The sequence below is a fragment of the Pteronotus mesoamericanus genome, unplaced genomic scaffold (genome assembly GCF_021234165.1).
Source record: "Pteronotus mesoamericanus isolate MK-2021 breed Mesoamerican mustached bat unplaced genomic scaffold, CSHL_Meso_final contig_502, whole genome shotgun sequence".
In the NCBI taxonomy this organism is placed as follows: Eukaryota; Metazoa; Chordata; class Mammalia; order Chiroptera; family Mormoopidae; genus Pteronotus; species Pteronotus mesoamericanus.
The window spans coordinates 2185545-2202624 of record NW_026555187.1 but is presented as its reverse complement, the minus strand read 5'-3'; the positions used below and the strand labels follow the sequence as shown (position 1 = coordinate 2202624).

The following is a 17080-nucleotide window of genomic DNA, read 5'->3' as shown; positions in this document are numbered from 1 at the left end:
AGCAGAGACACAGCAGGCAGTGTCCTGAGGCCTAGCCACCATCTGGACAACAGCTGGCACTACTCTCCCACAGGCAGGGGCCTTGCCACCTGCTCCCCTGCTCTGGACCAGCTGTGGGACTCACAGCCCCAGGTTGGAGCTCAGAAACCTCCTTGGAACCCGCAAGTGTTCAGAGGAGGACACTGAGGCTTGGGGCGGAGATAAGGGATACCTTGTTTCCTATAGCCTCATGCTGGGGCCTCCTCCACCTGTCTGCCTTTCACCACTGAGTGGCCTTAAAATGAGCTGCAGATGCTCCCAGTGCCTGCTTTAGCTTCTCTATAAACTAGACAGGTCGACAGCTGATAAATACTCACTATTATCACCCTGAATTCTGCATCCACTTCTTACAAGCCATGAGGTTTTGGACAGGTTACTCCAGCTCTTTATGCCTCAGTTTTCCCATCTTTAAAATGACCCTGGGCAGAGGTCAAGATGAAATAAACAACATACTTGTGCTGAGGACAGCTCAGTTAGTAGCCCTAAGTCCATGGCAGCTGACGGCACTTCCCCTCTCCCACACCCACGCTCTGCCCTCCAGCACTACTTGATTTTCCGCCTATCTAACAAACTCTGTGTTTGAGTTTTCCATTTTCAAATTGAGATAGAATTCTCATACCATTAAATTTACCATTTTACAGTGTACAATTCAATGACATTTAGTGCATTCACGATGTCATCCAACCATCACTTCCATGTAGTCCCAAAACACGTCCATTATCCCAAAAGAAGACCCTCTTCCCCTTAGCACTCACTCTCCATTCCCACTCCACCTGTCCCTGGCAACTGCTAATCTTCTTTGTGTCCTATGGGTTTATCTATTTTGAATATGTCACATAAATGGAATAACACATGCATTCTTCTGGGTCTGGCTTATTTTACTCAGCATAATATTTATGAGGTTCATCCATGTTGTAGTGTGTATCAGTCTTTCAGTCTTTTTTATGACTAATATTCCATTGCATGGATGAACCACGTTTTGTTTATTCATTGATCTGTTGATGGACACTTGGGTCATTTCTTCCTTTTGGCTATTGTGAATAGTGTGCTGTGAACATGCATGCACATGTATTTGTTTAAACACCTAATTTTAATTCTCTGGCAGTAATATGCCAGTTTTACAGATGAGAAAACTGGGGCTTGGAGGTTGAGTCAGCATTCAAGACTGTGGATCTGATTTGAGTCTGGCCTCTGCCAGACATGTGAGACCTTGGGCCTGGGGGACTATCAGGACCCCTGGCTCAGAGGAAGAGGCCCTGGAGGTCTTGTTGAACCACTTGGTCCATATCAGCCATTCCATTATTAATAGTGGCAGTGGCGGCTTCTGGGGCTCCTCCCCTAGCCCAGAGCCCACTTTCCCTGGGAATAAATCACTGGGGCCTGCTTTGTCCACCTCCCATGAGGTCCCCCTGGGTTTGGTTCACCTCTGGGCAGCAGTTCTGGCACTGCCTGGCTGTGGTCTCTCATCTGCCTCCAGTACCCCAACTAAGGTGAGGGCCCCAAGAGCTGCCTCTGTTGCAGCCTCTCATAGAGTCTACTTCCTAGAGGCCCAGAGCCCAGAGCCCTCACTGTGTGACTTTAGGAGCCCCTCACCCTCTGCATTTGACCTCCTTCACCATCCAGGAGGTCAAGGAATGCAGAGCTGGTGATTCTTTTCTCAGGGACAATTAGCAGCCCATGCTGGACATTTGAGTATCTGGCTCAGAGAGTTTTTGGAGGAAGGGAGACTGATTCTTCCTGAGGGAAGGATTGAGTTCATTTCCATTTCACAGATGTGAAAGCTGAGATCCAGAGAACCTAAGAGTTACTGACTAACCAAGAGTCACAGTAACTCATTCATGCACCATGTATTTACTTATTGTGCCAGATGCTGCCCAGGGCTCTGAGCCAGGAAGAAAACAAAGTCTCTGCCCTTTGGGGAGTTAACATTCGAAGGGGAGGTCAGATGGTAAGCAAGAAAGGGAGATGCATGACACTTCCTCCAAAAGTTCCTTGTGGACCTGCCCTGTGATCAACCCAGCCATTCCATTCTAAGGTATGTGCCCAAGAAAAATGAAAGCAGGAACTGCAAAGACCCTATTTCCAAATAAGGTCACATTCTGAGGTTCCAAGTTTACATAAAATGAGGAGGGTAGGGACCCCATTCAACTCACTACAAGTCTTTACCAGCAGAAAAAAAGACATGGTTTCATCAAAGATGTGAACACAAATGGTCATAACAGCCATAAACTGGAAATATCTAAGGGTTCTCCTACAGGTCAATGGATAAACAAATGACATGGTCACACAATGGAATAGTATGCAGCAAGGAAAAAGAACAAATCAGTGCTACATGCATCCCACAGGTAGGTCTCGTCAACATTTAGTGAAAGAAGCAAGCATGAAGAGAACATACTGTGTGATTCCATTTATGTGAAGTTCACAGACAGGCCATGCTAATCTATATTGACAGGTTAGGACAGGGGCCACCTGGTATGGATCATAAGAGAGGGAAGGCATTGACCACAAAGGAGCATGGGACCTTGAAGTGATGGAAATGTTCTATTCCTTGATTATGGAACAACAGGGGAGTTTACATCTGTCAAAACTCATAAGCACTTAGACTGGTTGCATTATTGAAGTAAATTTTGCCTCATTAAGGCTGATTTGTTTTAATTTTTTAAAGATTCTACTTATTTATTTTTAGAGAGAGGGGAAAGGAGGGAGAAAGAGAAGGAGAGAAACATTGATGTGTGAGATCGGTTGCCTCTTACACACCCCCAGCTGAGGACCTAGCCCACAATCTAGGCATGTGCCCTGACTAGGCATTGAACCAGTGACCTTTCAATTCTCAGGTTGGTGCTCAATCCACCGAACCACACCAACGAGGGCTGATTTGTTTTTTTTTAAAGACAAAAATAAAACAGGTCAGATAGCACCAAGGTAATAGAGGTAAGACCTGGGGCTGCCTCTGGGGGGTGACCATCTGGAAGGGGGCATGAGGAAACCCCCAAGGTCTAGGGTTGCCCTGTACTTAGGTCAGAGTAGTGTAAACATTCATGGTTCTGTACAGTAAAAAATGAGTTCATGTTGCTGTTTGTAAATTATACCTCAATTAAAAAGAAAGACCCAGAGGCTCAGAGTTAAGTAACTTGCCCAAGGCCTCATTGGGAGAATGTCAGAGCCATCCTATCCTGGAGCTCACCACCACCACCTGGTCTCATGCTGTCTCCCTCCACTCGATCAACGCATACATTATGTACCTGCTATGCACCAGGTACTGGGCTGCCAGGCAAGATCCCTGCCCTCATGTTCCAGAATATTCTGGAATGTATATTCTAATGAGAAAGACAAACCTGAGACACATGAACTTATCAATGACCAAATCCGTTCCTGATGGTGATAGTTACCATGAAGGCAACAGGCTGAGAGTGACCAGGGTTGGAGGCTGCTTTAGCTGTAGGTTAGGGACAGCCTCTTTGAGGAGGTGATGTCCAGCTTTAATAAAAGCAGGGGACAGAATACCCTAGAATGTTCCAGGACATTCCAGAACATTGTGGAAGGGCCCAGAATGTTCAGAACATTTCAGAGGGCAGTAATGTGTAGGCCCGAGAATGAGCCTGAGAGGCAGAGATAAGAAACCACATTGGGTGGGGTGATATGGGCAAGGCTTGGAGCAAGGAGGCAGAGTGTAGACAAAGATGTATTGAAAGCAGCCTCCTGAAGTGTGGGACACAGCTGTGACGGAGACTGCTCACGTGTCACATCTGGCAGAGGGAACATTTATTAAACCAATCATCACACAAGCAAAGAAGCAATAACATAATTGTCAACATGATAGAGGCTTGAGTTGGGGCATAGTGACTCAGAGGGACCGGGCTGAGTCAGGAGGGCAGGGAGACAGCAGAGTTGCCCAGGAAGAAAGCAGACTCTTCTATGCAGAGGGAATAGCCTGCGTGGGGACCTTGAGGAAAGAGAGTGCCAGGAGCCACATAGAGTCTGGGAGGACTGAGTGTGAAGTGGGTCGTGGGCAGAGTCACATAACACAGATCCATGGAGGCCTCAGCTTCCCCACTGGCCCTGAGCAGGGACCTGGGCAGCCCCTAGCAGGGGCCTAGCCTGTGCCTCTCCACCACACACACACCAAGGAAAGACATGGGTCTCCATCCTACCCTCCTAGCATTGAGGGAGTATCACAGGGACAACTCACTGCCTCCCTCCCTTTTTCAGCAGATTACCTCCCACAGCCCAGAACTCAGGCCTGTTGCCAGGAAAACAGGATAGTCAGTTGCCATGGCAACTTTGAGCTATGAGGCCACATGGCTACTCCTGCCTATTGCCATGATGCCAGTCACCACCCACCATCCACCAGGTCTGCATTGGGTGCAGGAGGAAGGCAGAGGGAGGACCAAGAGAGGTCAGATTCCCAGATGCTTCACAGAGCTGGGAGAGAAGAGAACTGAGGTTTAGAGAGCTGCGATGAGCCAGGGCTCCAACACAAATTCACCTCTGCTGGCCCCCACCCATGAGAGGAGCCCCAGATGGAGGCAAAGGGCTCCCTCTCTCCTGTGACTCTAGAAAGGGCCCAAAGGCCTTTGTGTGGTATTCGGGCCACCCCGCCCCAGTGGAGCCCTCAGAAGGGCAGGTGACGTGAACAGGGATTACTGTCCTTGGAATATAAACACACCTCTAACACACACTCATACACTTGGGACTCCCTCCCTTCTCCCAATATTCTATCCATCCCACAAAGCCTAAGTGAGCTGTCACCTCTTTCAGGCAGCCATCACTCATCTCCTTCTTGGAAGGGACTCTTCTCTCCTCTCCACATGCCCACAGCACTCACAGTTTCTACCCTCACCAGCTAGCATTATTCATTCCGCATCTACAAGGCATTCACTCTTGGCCCAGCCCTGGGTGGTCATCAGAGCTTTAAGAAATAATGCACTAGCCCTGACTGGTGTGGCTCAGTGGGTTGGGCATCATCCCGCAAATCAAAAGATTGCTGGTTTGATTTCCGGTCAGGGTATCTGTGTGGGTTGCAGGCCAGGTACTGGTTGGGAGGATGCTTTAAAAAAAAAGAAGAAGTAATGCACTATACACACAGCAGCAAACAATCAAAACAGAGTCTTGAGAGGAGGGAGGGAGCACAAAGAGACAGCGATCAGTCACAACTTTTCAGTTCTCAGAAGCCCGATGCAAACTGACACAAGACAAGAATCAAGAGGGAGTGTGGGCTTCAGGCACTGCTTCCAGTAAAACGATGAAGACAAAGTCTCTCTCCATTTGTCTGGAAGGCCCTGTCACTTGGGTAACATATGACCCTTGGCAGCTCCAGACTTATGTCCTCCCAGCTCAGCAATCCCAGTTAAGGGGGATGTCTATCTTCCAAGAAATCCCACCAATACCAGAGGAGGCTTGGGTTATGCTGCTTAACTTCACCTTAGCTACATAGGTTTGGCAAAGTGAACCAGAGCTTTATTAGAAAGGAAAAGGGTGATGGGTACCAGGTAAATTCCTACTAAGTCAGTAATAGCATTCCCAGTGGAAGGATCAGCTGCTGTAGCAAAGGCCCAGAGGCTGGACCATTGATGTTACTGCAGAAAACAATAAGAACAGAACCCATTTTATTGGTAGGCCAAAAGGTGAGAGGGACATAACAGGAGAGGTGGCTACCAGGTTGGTGAATACTGAGAAGTCCCTAAGATTCCCTGGTCAGGTAGCTTAGTTGGTTACAGTGTCGCCCCAATACACCAAGTTGTGGGTTTGATCCTCAATCAGGGCACATACAAGAATGAACCTATTTGCCCTGACTGGTATAGCTCAATGGATTGAGCACTGATCTGCAAACCGAAAGGTTGCCGGTTCGACTCCCAGTCAGGGCACATGCCTAGGTTGCAGGCCAGGGCCCCGGTGGAGAGTGCACAAGACGCAACCACACATTAATGTTTCTCTTCCTCTCTTTCTCCCTCCCTTCTCCTCTCTAAAAATAAATAAAATAAAATAAAATAAAGGAAGGCTCATAAGAGGGAATTAGGTGGTGTATGAAGGCAACAGGAAGTAATGGGAGTCAGGAGGGAGGGACATGGCTTGACCCCATGTAGGGGATGGACTTAACTGGGTGAGGCTACTTCTGAGGTCTGAGAGGAAAATGAGGAGAGACCCAAACAAACACAATTACTGATCCCCTGCGCCATGCTCCACCACCTATGAGACCCATGGAAGCTGCCTCATGGAGCTTATAAAATTATGTTGTACCAATGTTGAAACACGTAATTACGAATTATTTAACAATTACTGTGGTAAGCATAGGGAGATCAACAGGGAGATAAACATGGATATAACAGGATGCTAGCCCAGTCTGGCATGGCTGGGATGTCTTCTGCTGGGAGCTTTTAGTTAAGAACTTGGGCAGAGTCCTGACTGCTGTGGCTCAGTGGACTGAGTACCGGCCTCTGAACCCAAGGGTTGCCAGTTTGATTCCCAGTCAGGGTACATGCCTGGGTTGTAGGCCAGGTGCCCAGTTGGGGGTGCATGAGAGGCAAACACACATTGATGTTTCTCTCCCTCCTTTCCCCTCTCTCTAAAAATAAATAAAATCTAAATAAAATCTTTACAATTAAAAAACCTAAGTTAAAAGAAAAAGAACTTGGGCAGAGCTGGGCTATGAGGGTATTACTGGCAGAGGGAAATGCACGTGTAGAGGCCTTGGGGTTGGAAAGAACAAGGTAGGCTCAAGAGTACTTGTGGCTAGAGCATAGCGATCAGGAGGCAGAGGCTCTGTGGAAGTGGTTAATGTTAATGGGGCCATATTGTTGGGGGTCATGTTGGTATATGTGGGTGTTTGAGCTGGCAGCAGATATGGCAGCAGAAAACCCAGGAAGAAGGTAATATCTGGCACTAGATTTGCATAATACTGACAGCTCCCCAGCTGCTGCATGGAGCTGGAGGGTGGCTGGAGGGGAAGCAGGAAGCCCAGAAAGGAGGTGGTAGCTTGGACCTCAAGCGGTTTCCAAGGAGACAGAGAATCCTGTGGGCTAGAGACTAAGGAAACAGGCCCTCCTGATGGGATAAGGTGAGGTAGGGATAAGTAAGAGTTAAGGGGCCACCAGGTGTCCGGAGTCATTGAGATGGGGAGGCCAGGGGCAGGGCAGGGATGCAGGGAAAAGGACCACCAGGGGCCTTCCAGCTGGACTAAGCAGTTCCAGTAGCCATTTCAGGTGACAGTAGGGATGTTTGCACATTGCAGGTGAGCCTAATCCCATTGATTTTTACACTTAAACACTGGTGAAAATGGCAAATTTTATGAGATATATATATATATTATACCACCACCACAAAAAATAAAAAAGGAAATATCTTAAACCCAATTCAAATGGAAGAAAATGAAAAATAGAGTTCTTCAGTCCCCTAGCCACATTGCAAGGGCTCCATAACAACATGTGTCTAGGGATGGTGCCGACAGAATGTTTCTGTCATCGTAAAAAGTTCTACTGGGCAGGGCTGGCCTGTCTCCACTTCTCATCTCTGTCCAGGTCTCATTTCCTGGCAACGTTCCTAGGGAAGGCCCTGAAACCACAACCAGGCTCAGAATGACACCTGGGGGCCTAAATTGCCTTCATGTTGAATCCTGATGCTCATGTTACCAGGCAGGGTCGTGGCAGTAGCAGGAGCCCCTGGGATTCAGGAGCATCGTAATGAAGGGGCCCTTTGCAAAGGTGTGAGCAAGGCTGGTAACTGATATGGGTGGTGCAGTGTGCGGGGCATGTAACAGCGGGGAGCCCCCAGGCCGAGGGCTCGCTTGGTAGGGCTATGGCCTTTGATTGGGGAACGCAGGGAGCGACATGTGGAGGGAAATTCCTCCTCTCACTCCTCCTTCCCACATCTTGCTGGTCCTGTCACTGCTCTCTCCCACCACCATGGCTGACTCTAGCTGGAAGGCAGAGAGCCCAAGTGGATTAATCTCTAGGGGCACATGAGCCACAGGGGGTTCCCAGGGCTTCCCCCATCTCAGATGGGTCTGGTCAACAGAGGTCATGGTCATGCTCAGACCACTCTTCCAAGGGCCAATGGAAAAACAAACAGAAGCAGGCTTGATCCAAGACATCTTTTATGTACATGGTTTATTCCTTCCAACCCTCATGCTGCAATTCCAGCCTCAGCCGCCCACCCTCCCAACATGGAGCTGCCCACAGCCTCCTCCCCAGAGGGCCTCCTCCCACCGGGGCTGGATCTCCAGAGGCGAGGTTGGGAGAAGGGGGGAAGCCCTAGCACAAGATGGTTGGTTCCCCGGAGGCCTCAAAAATGTCCTCCATCCTGGGTAGAGACAAGGAAGGAGGAAGGCGGCACAGACTTGGGTTTAAGTACTCATGAAGCTACACGATAGAAGACAAAAAGTAGCACGCTCCAGGGAAAGGAGGGCCAGGGAAGAACAAAGGCCAGATCCCGCCCCCCAGTGGCGGCATGGCGACCCCAGGACCCAGAGGGGTGGGAGGTGGGATCAGGGAGAGAGGATTTGGGGGTGCAGGAGCCCACGGATGGTCCCACCCTGGCCTGGACCCCTGGGCGCAGGGCAGTGAGGATGGAGGAGCTCCTGCCCCTGGCAGTGCTCAGGGCCAAGGAAGGCCTACAGCTTGGTCAGGTCCAGCTTCAGTTTGTAGGGTGGGGGACTGTCCCAAAAGGCATGCGATGGGGGAGGGTACAGGGGCCAGTCTGGCTCTACCATGAAGCCCTTGTGTTGCTCCAGGGTCAGGGGCTGCAAGGGAAGAGTAGGGAGGGCAGGCTACGGAGCCCCTACCCTGCAAGAGTCCTTCCCACCCCTGATCTCAGGTTACTCTGACTAAGGTTGAGTAACTCATAAGAGAGTGAAGAAACTCCCCCAACTTCACACAACGAGTCAGGGGGCCCTGCCTCCATGGAGAGGGGGTAGGCCCATCCAGAACTAGGGAGGAGCTCTCCCCCACCCCTCCTCCAGGCCCACCCACTGGTCCCACCTACCTGGAACTTGAGGTGTTGGCCAGGAGCAGTCACCAAGGTGGAACAGCTGAGCCACAGCATCACCAGCACTGAGAGGAAGAGGCAGCAGGCCAGGATCCAGCGAGGAAGCCCCGAGCGCCTGCCCAACGTGGCAGGTATTCTCAGTTACCCTAGTGGGGTGTGGGAACCCTCCCCTCCAGCCCCAACCCCACTCCCAGGATCCTGCCACCCACCGGGACATGCAACTGAGGAAGTCATTGTCCTGTAGCTCATCAGACTCCACTTTGGCCTTGTTACTGGTCTTGACTCGGATCTTGGCCTTTCTCACCTTGTCCAAGGGACCTAAAGGGTCTGAGAGATAGGTTGTTCCTCAGTGGCCCCAGTCCTTCCCCTAGAGGTCACAGCAGCCACAGAGAAGAGAAAGGAGGCCAGGGCCTGTGGTAATGGGTCATGGAGTCCTGGAATAGATCAGAACCCTGGGAAATGGACCATGAAGCCCTAGGAAACAAACCAAGGAACGCTGGGAGATGAACCACAGAATCCTGGGAGATGTTCCAAGGAACCCAGGGAGATGGACTATGGAACCCCGGGGGACAGACTGTGGAACTCCAGGAGTTGAGACATCAAATCCCAGTCCTGGGGGGTTCCTTTGCCAAGAGGACTCTCTGTGGTAGTGGAGCCACCCCTGAAAGGAACACTGGTCTAGGCTCAGATCTTACCTACATGTACCTCCAAGGCCTCAGGATGGGATCCCCGCCAGGTCACCTCCACTCGTTGCAGATGGGCCCCCTCATGCCCTAGGCTCTCTACCACAGGCTGGGTCTGGACCAAGGACAAGACAGCACAGAGAAGGCCTTTAGAAACACACCACCTTGGTTCTGGGAAGCACCTCTCTGTGTACTGCATGAGCTACATTGCCCCATGCTCAGCTGGCACCTAGTTCCACTGGCTGCAGGAAGGACAGTTTTCCATGGGGCTGCAATGTCAGGGATGTTGTTCTCTGCTATTGTGGGCCCCTCAGTGTGTCCTGACCCTGGCCTCCATCTCCTGAAGTTAAGAACATAATCCAGGCCAAGTCGATAGTATCATAGGGATTGGCTGAGAGGTGGTCACATGACCCAGCCAGGGCCAATCAGAGTACATTCCTGCTTAGCTAAAACTCCAGAGAAGTCATTTAGAGCCTTAGGCATCCACCCTGCTATGAGGAGTAAAATGCTTGCCTGGGAATAAAGCTACCACAAAGGAAAGCAGAATCAAGTGGTAAAATGAGACACTGAACCCTTGGATCCGGCTGTGCCTGATGCTTGCTTAATTTATCACCTATAGATTTTGCATTTCATGAGCCAAGAATGATTGTATCCCACCTTCTTACCCTGACCACCCACCTGTGGCCCCTGCCAGAATCCTCACCTGGAACACCACCACCTTCCCATTGTCAGTCTGCAGGTAGTATGTCCAGGTGGAGGAGACGAAGCCCTGGGCCGAGCTGACAAGGTCATTGCAGAGGGTGGAAAACAAGTCCAGGAGTGAAAGAGCCCCGCTGGAAGCTTCCAGAACCTTTCTCTGCCAAGGGGAAGCCCAAGGCATGGAATGTGATGGAGGTAGGGCATTGACCAATGGGAAGGGAGCTGGGCGAGTCTACTGTGATTGGAATTCACCAAGTGGTTTGGGGCAACAGGACTTCATAGGAGAAACCCAGACCTCTGCTGTATTTGGCTGGCTGGGTGCCCTTGGGGAAATGGATTGCCCTCTGGAGCCCTAGAATGGGAATGATTCTCTTCCATTATGAGGTTGCTACAAGATTTCAACTAGAAAATGACACAGCACAAGCGCCTAATATATAATAGCTGTCATTATTAAAAATTTTGCCATCATCATTATTCTTTTGATGGCATCAGAATAAGAAGGAATAATAGTGCCCTCTGCTTTTATGAACAGCAAAAGGCTGGAGCAGGTGGAGGAAAATGAAGAAAGGGGGGAAAGGGCTTTCTGTGGAATCCCGGAATGGGATGGGTCTCTGGCTAAGATAAATTATTTTCTGTGCCTCACTTTCCCCTGATGCCACGGTGCCTAGATTCCTAGATATTGCCTAGATAATAACTGCCTGAGTGAGCAAATTATTTCTCCACAGGACAGTGGGGGGAGGGAGGGCAGTGGGTGAGTGCTTGGAAGGTTGCTTCTCCCTGGACCTCAGTTCTGACCTCTCCAGATGATTGGCCACCTGTTCACCATGAGGAAAGTGCTTAACCAGCACCTGGTATGCAGTAGATGCTCAGTAAAGTGAGCCCTGGTGGCACTGAAGATGAGCTAGTTGAGGGATGGTTATAAGCCCTGGTGGCACTGACTTTAGGTGCTGGATCTGCACAGCTCTAACTGTGTGGCTTTGGGCTCCTTGGGCATGACGCTGTCCCTGGTGCCTCCGGACAGCACGAGGAACTTGAGACAGGCTGAGGTCAGGCTTGGACCAAGACAAATTTCATAAATGGTGGCTGTTTTCTGTTATTTACTTCCGGCACGGTGGCAGGGGGTGGGGGTGAGAGGGTACTTCCCATGTCACAGAGATGACAACTGAGGCTTGGGGCTTGAGATGTGACATGCTTGATTGAAGATACCCAGTAGGCCCAGAAAGGGAGACTCTGGACATGAGTGTGGATTTGCAGGGGTGGGGTATAAGCCTGGAGTGGCAGGTGGGAGGGGGCCCACCTTCTGCTTGGACTCTGGTTCAGGCTCCAGCTCAGCGTTCTGGCTCCAGCAGCCCTCGCTGCAGGCCTGCTGCTCCATCTCCTTCACGTAGGCCTCCACACAGGCTGCAGGGGTAGAAGGGGGTGATTGGAGTGGGGCAGGCTTCCCAGGCCACCTCTCCCCACCCTGGCCCACCCAACTAGCCCTCACCTGCTTCACACTCAGTTTGCGTGGCATTGGGCTTGGAGCTCCTGGCCACGAACCGGCAGATGGAGAAGAGGCGGCAGCCTCGCTCACAAGCGCTGATGAAGACGGCCCTGTCATGTTCATTCCGGGACTTGGACGGGTCCTCCTGCTCAAGCTCCTCCTAAGAGGGGGACACAGGGCTCAGGCCAGAGGGAGGGGAGGACATGGGTGCTGGAAGCACTCAGGGGAAGAGGTAGAAGATTTGGTTCCCCTTCCTCAAATCTAGAGAGATGAGGATGAGGCTAAGAATGTTATTAGTGGGGTCTCTTAGCTCTGAGGAGGAGAGACGGAGGAGGCTTAAGAAAAAATATGGACAATGGATAGTGATGGTTTCAGCAAAGGTTAGAAAATTGGGGGAGATGGAGGGAAACTGGCCCCCTAAAGGCTCCAGGGAGGAGGGGGGAGTTGAGTAGGATTCTCAAGACCTGAGAAAGGGGACCAGGTGGGCTCAGAGGAGGTTTGTTGCTCTTCAGGCCTGGGAAAATTAGGAAGCAGCTTGGTGGGGAAGTAAAGGTACAAGTGGGGGCTGGTAAACCTGAGTGGGTGTAGGGAGGAATATGTGAGTACAGGAAAGCTGCTTGGGTGGGCGAGAAGGAGGGGACTGTCTGGCCTGAGGGAGGTGGGGGTTGGGCATGGCAGGGTTCTTGCGCAGCAGAGTGTAACGGGAGTCCGCCAGGTGGCATTAGGGTCCTCAGTCCTTGCCCCGCCCCACCCCCACTTGGAGGGACACCCCCTGCCCCGCAATCCCGCAGTCATGGGAGGGAACCGCATTCCAATACCCTCCCCCGTCGCAGGGCCCTCCCAGTCCCTCCCTCAAGGCAGAAACAAACCCATCACATTGGGGGACCCGAATGCCTGCGCTTGCCCCCATTCAAGGGACCCCAGCCCTTCCCCCACCAAAGGAAGCCAACCTCATAGGAGAGACATCCCCCATTTCCGACCCCTTCCCTCTCCTAGAAACCACTCTCCTGCTTCCAACCGAGGGACCCGAATCCCCAACCCCTCCCCCATGAGGAGATCGCGGGCCTTCGGGCTGGCGCTGCCTGCGCGTCACCTGCGAGAGTTGCGGAATAGGGTGGCGATCGCGACACCGCAGCTGGCAGCTCTGCGTGTCCCCGAGCTGCGGGGCGAAGGGGTCGCGGGCAGGAGACGCGAGCGTGGCGGGCGGAGGCTGCAGTAACAGTAGCAGGAGAGACAGCAGCGCCTCCAGAGCCATGGCTGGGCCGGGCGCGAGGGGCGCGGGACGCCGGCTCCCGCAGGCGCCGAGGATGCGGTGGCGGCGGCGGGGACCGGGTCGCTGACGTCACCCGAGCGAGGCAGCCTGGGAAGGGGGGGCGGAGGATGCGGAGAACGGGCGGGGCAGCGGCTCTGCTGCAACTCAGGGGTGCGGGCAGGTGTACCGCGGCCCCTGATGTCTGGTCTATCAAGGGGCGCCCTGACACCATTCATTGGAGAGAGGAGCTCAGCCTGAGCGAGGAGGAAAAGTAAACAAATCGGGTGAAGGGACAGAGGGGTCTGTTCGCCAGGGTATCAAGAAGGACCAAGCCAGGCAACCGAGGCAGAAGGAACTATGAGAAACCTGAAGGAGGCAGGAGCTTGTTAGGGAGGAGGGAGGTAGGGCTGGAGCCCAGCCAAAGAGTGGAGGTGGAGGATAGTGAGGGTCCCAGGGCTAGGTCAGCCAAGGCCTTGGGAAGGGCCTTGGTATTATCTCCTTTAATACCCAAGTCAGGGAGGTGGTAACTTGTGCGAAGTTTGCCTCCCTTGGGAAGCCCTCCCAGCCCCTTCAGGGTTCCCCCAGCCTCACCTTCCTGCTGCCCAGCCCTGATCCACGGATCTGGTGGATCTGTCCCCTGCTCCCCCATACTGGCGGCCCTTTGGCCCCAGGCTGAGGGGAATGGGGCACAGAGCTGCAGATAGGAATGCGGAGGTGCTGCTAAAATTTCTAATTCTCTTGGGAAAACTTGGGACAAACGGACACTTCTGGTTTCCATAAAAAGTCCCACTCCAAGGTGACACATTGTTGTCCCGTCGATCTAGTGTTATAAGGTCACCCTAACTAACTCTTCCTTACGCATAGGAGTAGGGGCGTCCGTCTAAACCTGGGTCTTCTCCAAAAATGATCCCTTCTCGCTGGCGTGTCCCTCACAGGTGCCTGTCAAGGTCGAGCGGCCGCCTGCGCGTCTTCTACGCCCCGCCCCCGTAGACGGGATGGCAGCTAAGCGGGGTCTACGAGTGAGAGGCCGCCGCAGGTTCCGGCTCAGGAGGAAGGAACCGAGTAGATGGGGGTTGGAATGGCGCACGCTTTCTCCCGGGTCGGCCGCCGCGCTTTCATCTCCGCGGCCTCCGCCGGCCCCCACGTGGCTTAATCAGGCGCGGCTGTGCCTGGTGAACCCCGAACATCTGGATTCCGGCGCGCCCCTCCCCTTCCCCTCCCGGGCTAGGCCGCGGCGACCCCGCCGCTAGGGGTTTCAGCCCCGGTCTGCGCGAGTGTGAGGGAACCCCTTGTCTAACGCGCCGTGCGCCGGTCCCGCGCCTCGAGAAACATCCCCATTTCACTGGTGGGAAACCTAGGCCCCAGGACCCCTCGGCAAAGTTAGGATTCAAGCCAGTTCCGGAGCCCCATGCGCCTCAGCCTTCCACAATTACCGCCCTCCATTCATCTCAAAACACTTCCCAGGCGTTTTCCTGTAACAACCCTGTAAGGAAGTATTGATAGCATTTCCCAATTCACAGATGAGGAAACTGAGGCCCAGGGTGGCCAAGGGTGCCGGTCCAGGTGATGCACGTCGAGTATGAGCGGCGCCTCTTAGAGCGCAATAGGAAGTAAGGACACCCCGAGTCCTCCTTCGGGGGTGGGGGTAAACTGAGGCAAGAGGGGTTGGACCACTGGCCTAGGTCTCCGGAGAGGAATGAAAAATTTTGATTGCTGCCCACCCTCCCCCTTTCTGCTCCGCGAGGCCACTGGGGGTGGGAGCGGAAGGAGGACTTGACCTCGGCCCCCCAGGTGAGCCCCCTCGCCCCTCCTGCAGTTCCCGAGGGAGCAGATCCAGGTGAGGGGCGGGAGGGCCGGCGGGCGGCCAGGGTCGGATTTCAGGAAATCCGCCGACATTCCTTCGGGGCTTAAGAGGGAAAGTTGACTCGGCGCCGCCCCTCGTCCCCCCCCCACTTCCTACCCCCCGGGGCGGCCCGGCGGGGGCGGCTGGCGGGGGGGTGCCGCGGCCAGCCTGGGTGTGAATCAGCGGCGGACCAGCGTCCGGGAAGCAGCGGCCGAGGTCAGAGCGGGCATCGGACAAGCGCCCTTTGTCCCTTGCCGCCCTCACCACGACCCTGCTGACCCCCACCCCCAAGTCGGGTACAGGCTGGGGAGAAGGCACGGCCTATTGGCGCCAGAGATTGCTGACAATGAATGGGCAGAGGGGCACAATGTCTCCCAACTGCCAGCTCCTCCTGAACCCCAGATATCTGAGGTTCTCCAGGGTACTAGAGGAGCAGGGAACCCAGGCCTCCATGGCTCAGAGCACTGGCCCTGACCTGGATCCAGGCAGCTCTGGGACTCCCACCTCCAGTGCCTGTAACCCAAGCATCCCAGTACCCCTGGCTCAGCCTCCTCGGAGGAAAGGATAAAGCCCCTCTGTCTTGTGCATGCAGGTCCTGAAGCTGATTCTGCTGCCCCAACCCCGTCCCCCCCCCCCCCACCTCACTGTCACCACTTCCTGAGGGTACTGACCTGAAACACAAGGGGGGGAGGTGTCTCTTGGGAGAGGCAGTTCTGTGCCTTCCTCATTCCCACTGGCTCTGGGTCCTTAAAGGTCCTGTAATCTCAGCCTCCTCCCAGTGGCACCTCAGTGCCTTGGAATGACTCAGGGAGCTGGGGTTGGAGGGTCTCCCTCAACTTAATCTTTAGTACAGAGGGTGAAAGACCAAGGAGCAGGCCCTCCCTCCATCGGCCCCCTCAGTACATTCCCAGCCACCTTCAAGAACTTGGGTCAATATTTGCTAGAAGTTCCATCAATGCTGGTTCCTCTTCCTGTGCAAAGAGGTGGCGCAACTGGGGGAGAAGGGGTTAAGCCACAGGGGCATCAAGGGTAAGAAGGGTGCACCCAGAGGTCAACTCTTTCCTTAAAGTCAAAGGTATGGGGCCAAGGTCACTCAGAGAGCAGAGGGTGCACTCCAGGACAGGGCTGGACAGGACAGGGCTGGGCAGGACTGGGGAATCCAAAGGATCCATATCCTTCTATAGATAAGGATCAGAGGCGGCGGGGGTGGGGGGTGGGGGGACTACTACTGGCTTGGGCCACACAGCACGTTAGTGGCATAGGCCTGGTTGGGACCCCAGGCAGCATGATTCGCTAGGACTGAGTTTTCTTGCTGCTTGGAGGAACTGAGAATTCTCTGTCTTTTCATTTTGCAAGTGTTCACTGAGCTCTTCTGTGCTGGGCCCAACGTGGGGTCCTAATGGCTCTCAGGGTGCTCACAGCCTAAAGGAAATAAGTCACTAGAGAAAGCCAGTGTTTGAAAAACTATGCTCCATTTTAAAGGGGGGGGGATAGAGAGTGCTTGGGAAGGGTGGGGGGTCCTTTTAAAAAGTGACATATGACCTATAACCTGAGGGTAGAGAAAGGACTAACGAGGGGAAGATTTGGGGGAACTGCATCCCGGCAGAGGGAACGGCAAATGTACAAAGACCCTGCCTGACGTCTTTGGGGAAACGGGGCTGCACTGGCTAGAGCAAGTGAGGGAGAGGAAGGGGAAGAGGAGGGGAGGAGTGTGGCAGGGCAGAAGAGACTTGCTTCACTTCTTTTAAAAGCTCACTCTGCCTGCTGTGCAGATGGGGGCAGGAAGGTTACGGGGGAGCACAGGAGGAGGTTGGGCAACACCCCAGGGGGAGAGGGTGGGGCCTGGACCCATGAAGGGTGGGGAGAAGGGGGGTCAGAATTTCAGGATAGGGATATACTTTGGAATCAGAGCCAACAGGATCTGCTGATGGATGGGACATGGGGGATGCACAAAGGAGAGAGTTGTCACGCACGCCTCCAGGTCTCTGGCCTGAGCACCTGGGTGGATGGGGGAGCCTTTTTTCCAAAACTGGGGAATGACTGGGGGAGGAGCAGAAATTGGGGGGAAATATCAAGATTTTGCTCCAGAAACTAGAAGCCCT

The 17080-nt window shown here is 53.4% G+C and overlaps 1 protein-coding gene across 1 annotated transcript; it reads right to left on the bottom strand.

The window, feature by feature from the left end:
* Nucleotides 1-8141: 8141 nt before the first annotated feature.
* Nucleotides 8142-13190, bottom strand: TMEM59L (transmembrane protein 59 like). The gene is made up of 8 exons (XM_054578743.1): nt 12977-13190; nt 11887-12043; nt 11698-11801; nt 10405-10557; nt 9714-9816; nt 9228-9345; nt 9016-9133; nt 8142-8773 (listed from the first exon to the last, which is right to left on the bottom strand). The coding sequence occupies exons 1-8, from the start codon at nt 13136-13138 to the stop codon at nt 8645-8647; spliced, it is 1044 nt and encodes a 347-aa protein (XP_054434718.1). The 5' UTR covers nt 13139-13190; the 3' UTR covers nt 8142-8644.
* Between the last annotated feature and the right edge of the window lie 3890 nt (nt 13191-17080).

Coding starts and splice junctions, on each gene's coding strand:
- TMEM59L (XM_054578743.1), bottom strand. CDS start 13,138: ATGGCTCTGGAGGCGCTGCTGTCTCTCCTGCTACTGTTACTGCAGCCT. Junction 11,802..11,886: donor GCAAACTGAGTGTGAAGCAG/GTGAGGGCTAGT, acceptor CTACCCCTGCAG/CCTGTGTGGAGGCCTACGTG. Junction 9,346..9,713: donor GGCCTTGGAGGTACATGTAG/GTAAGATCTGAG, acceptor CCTATCTCTCAG/ACCCTTTAGGTCCCTTGGAC.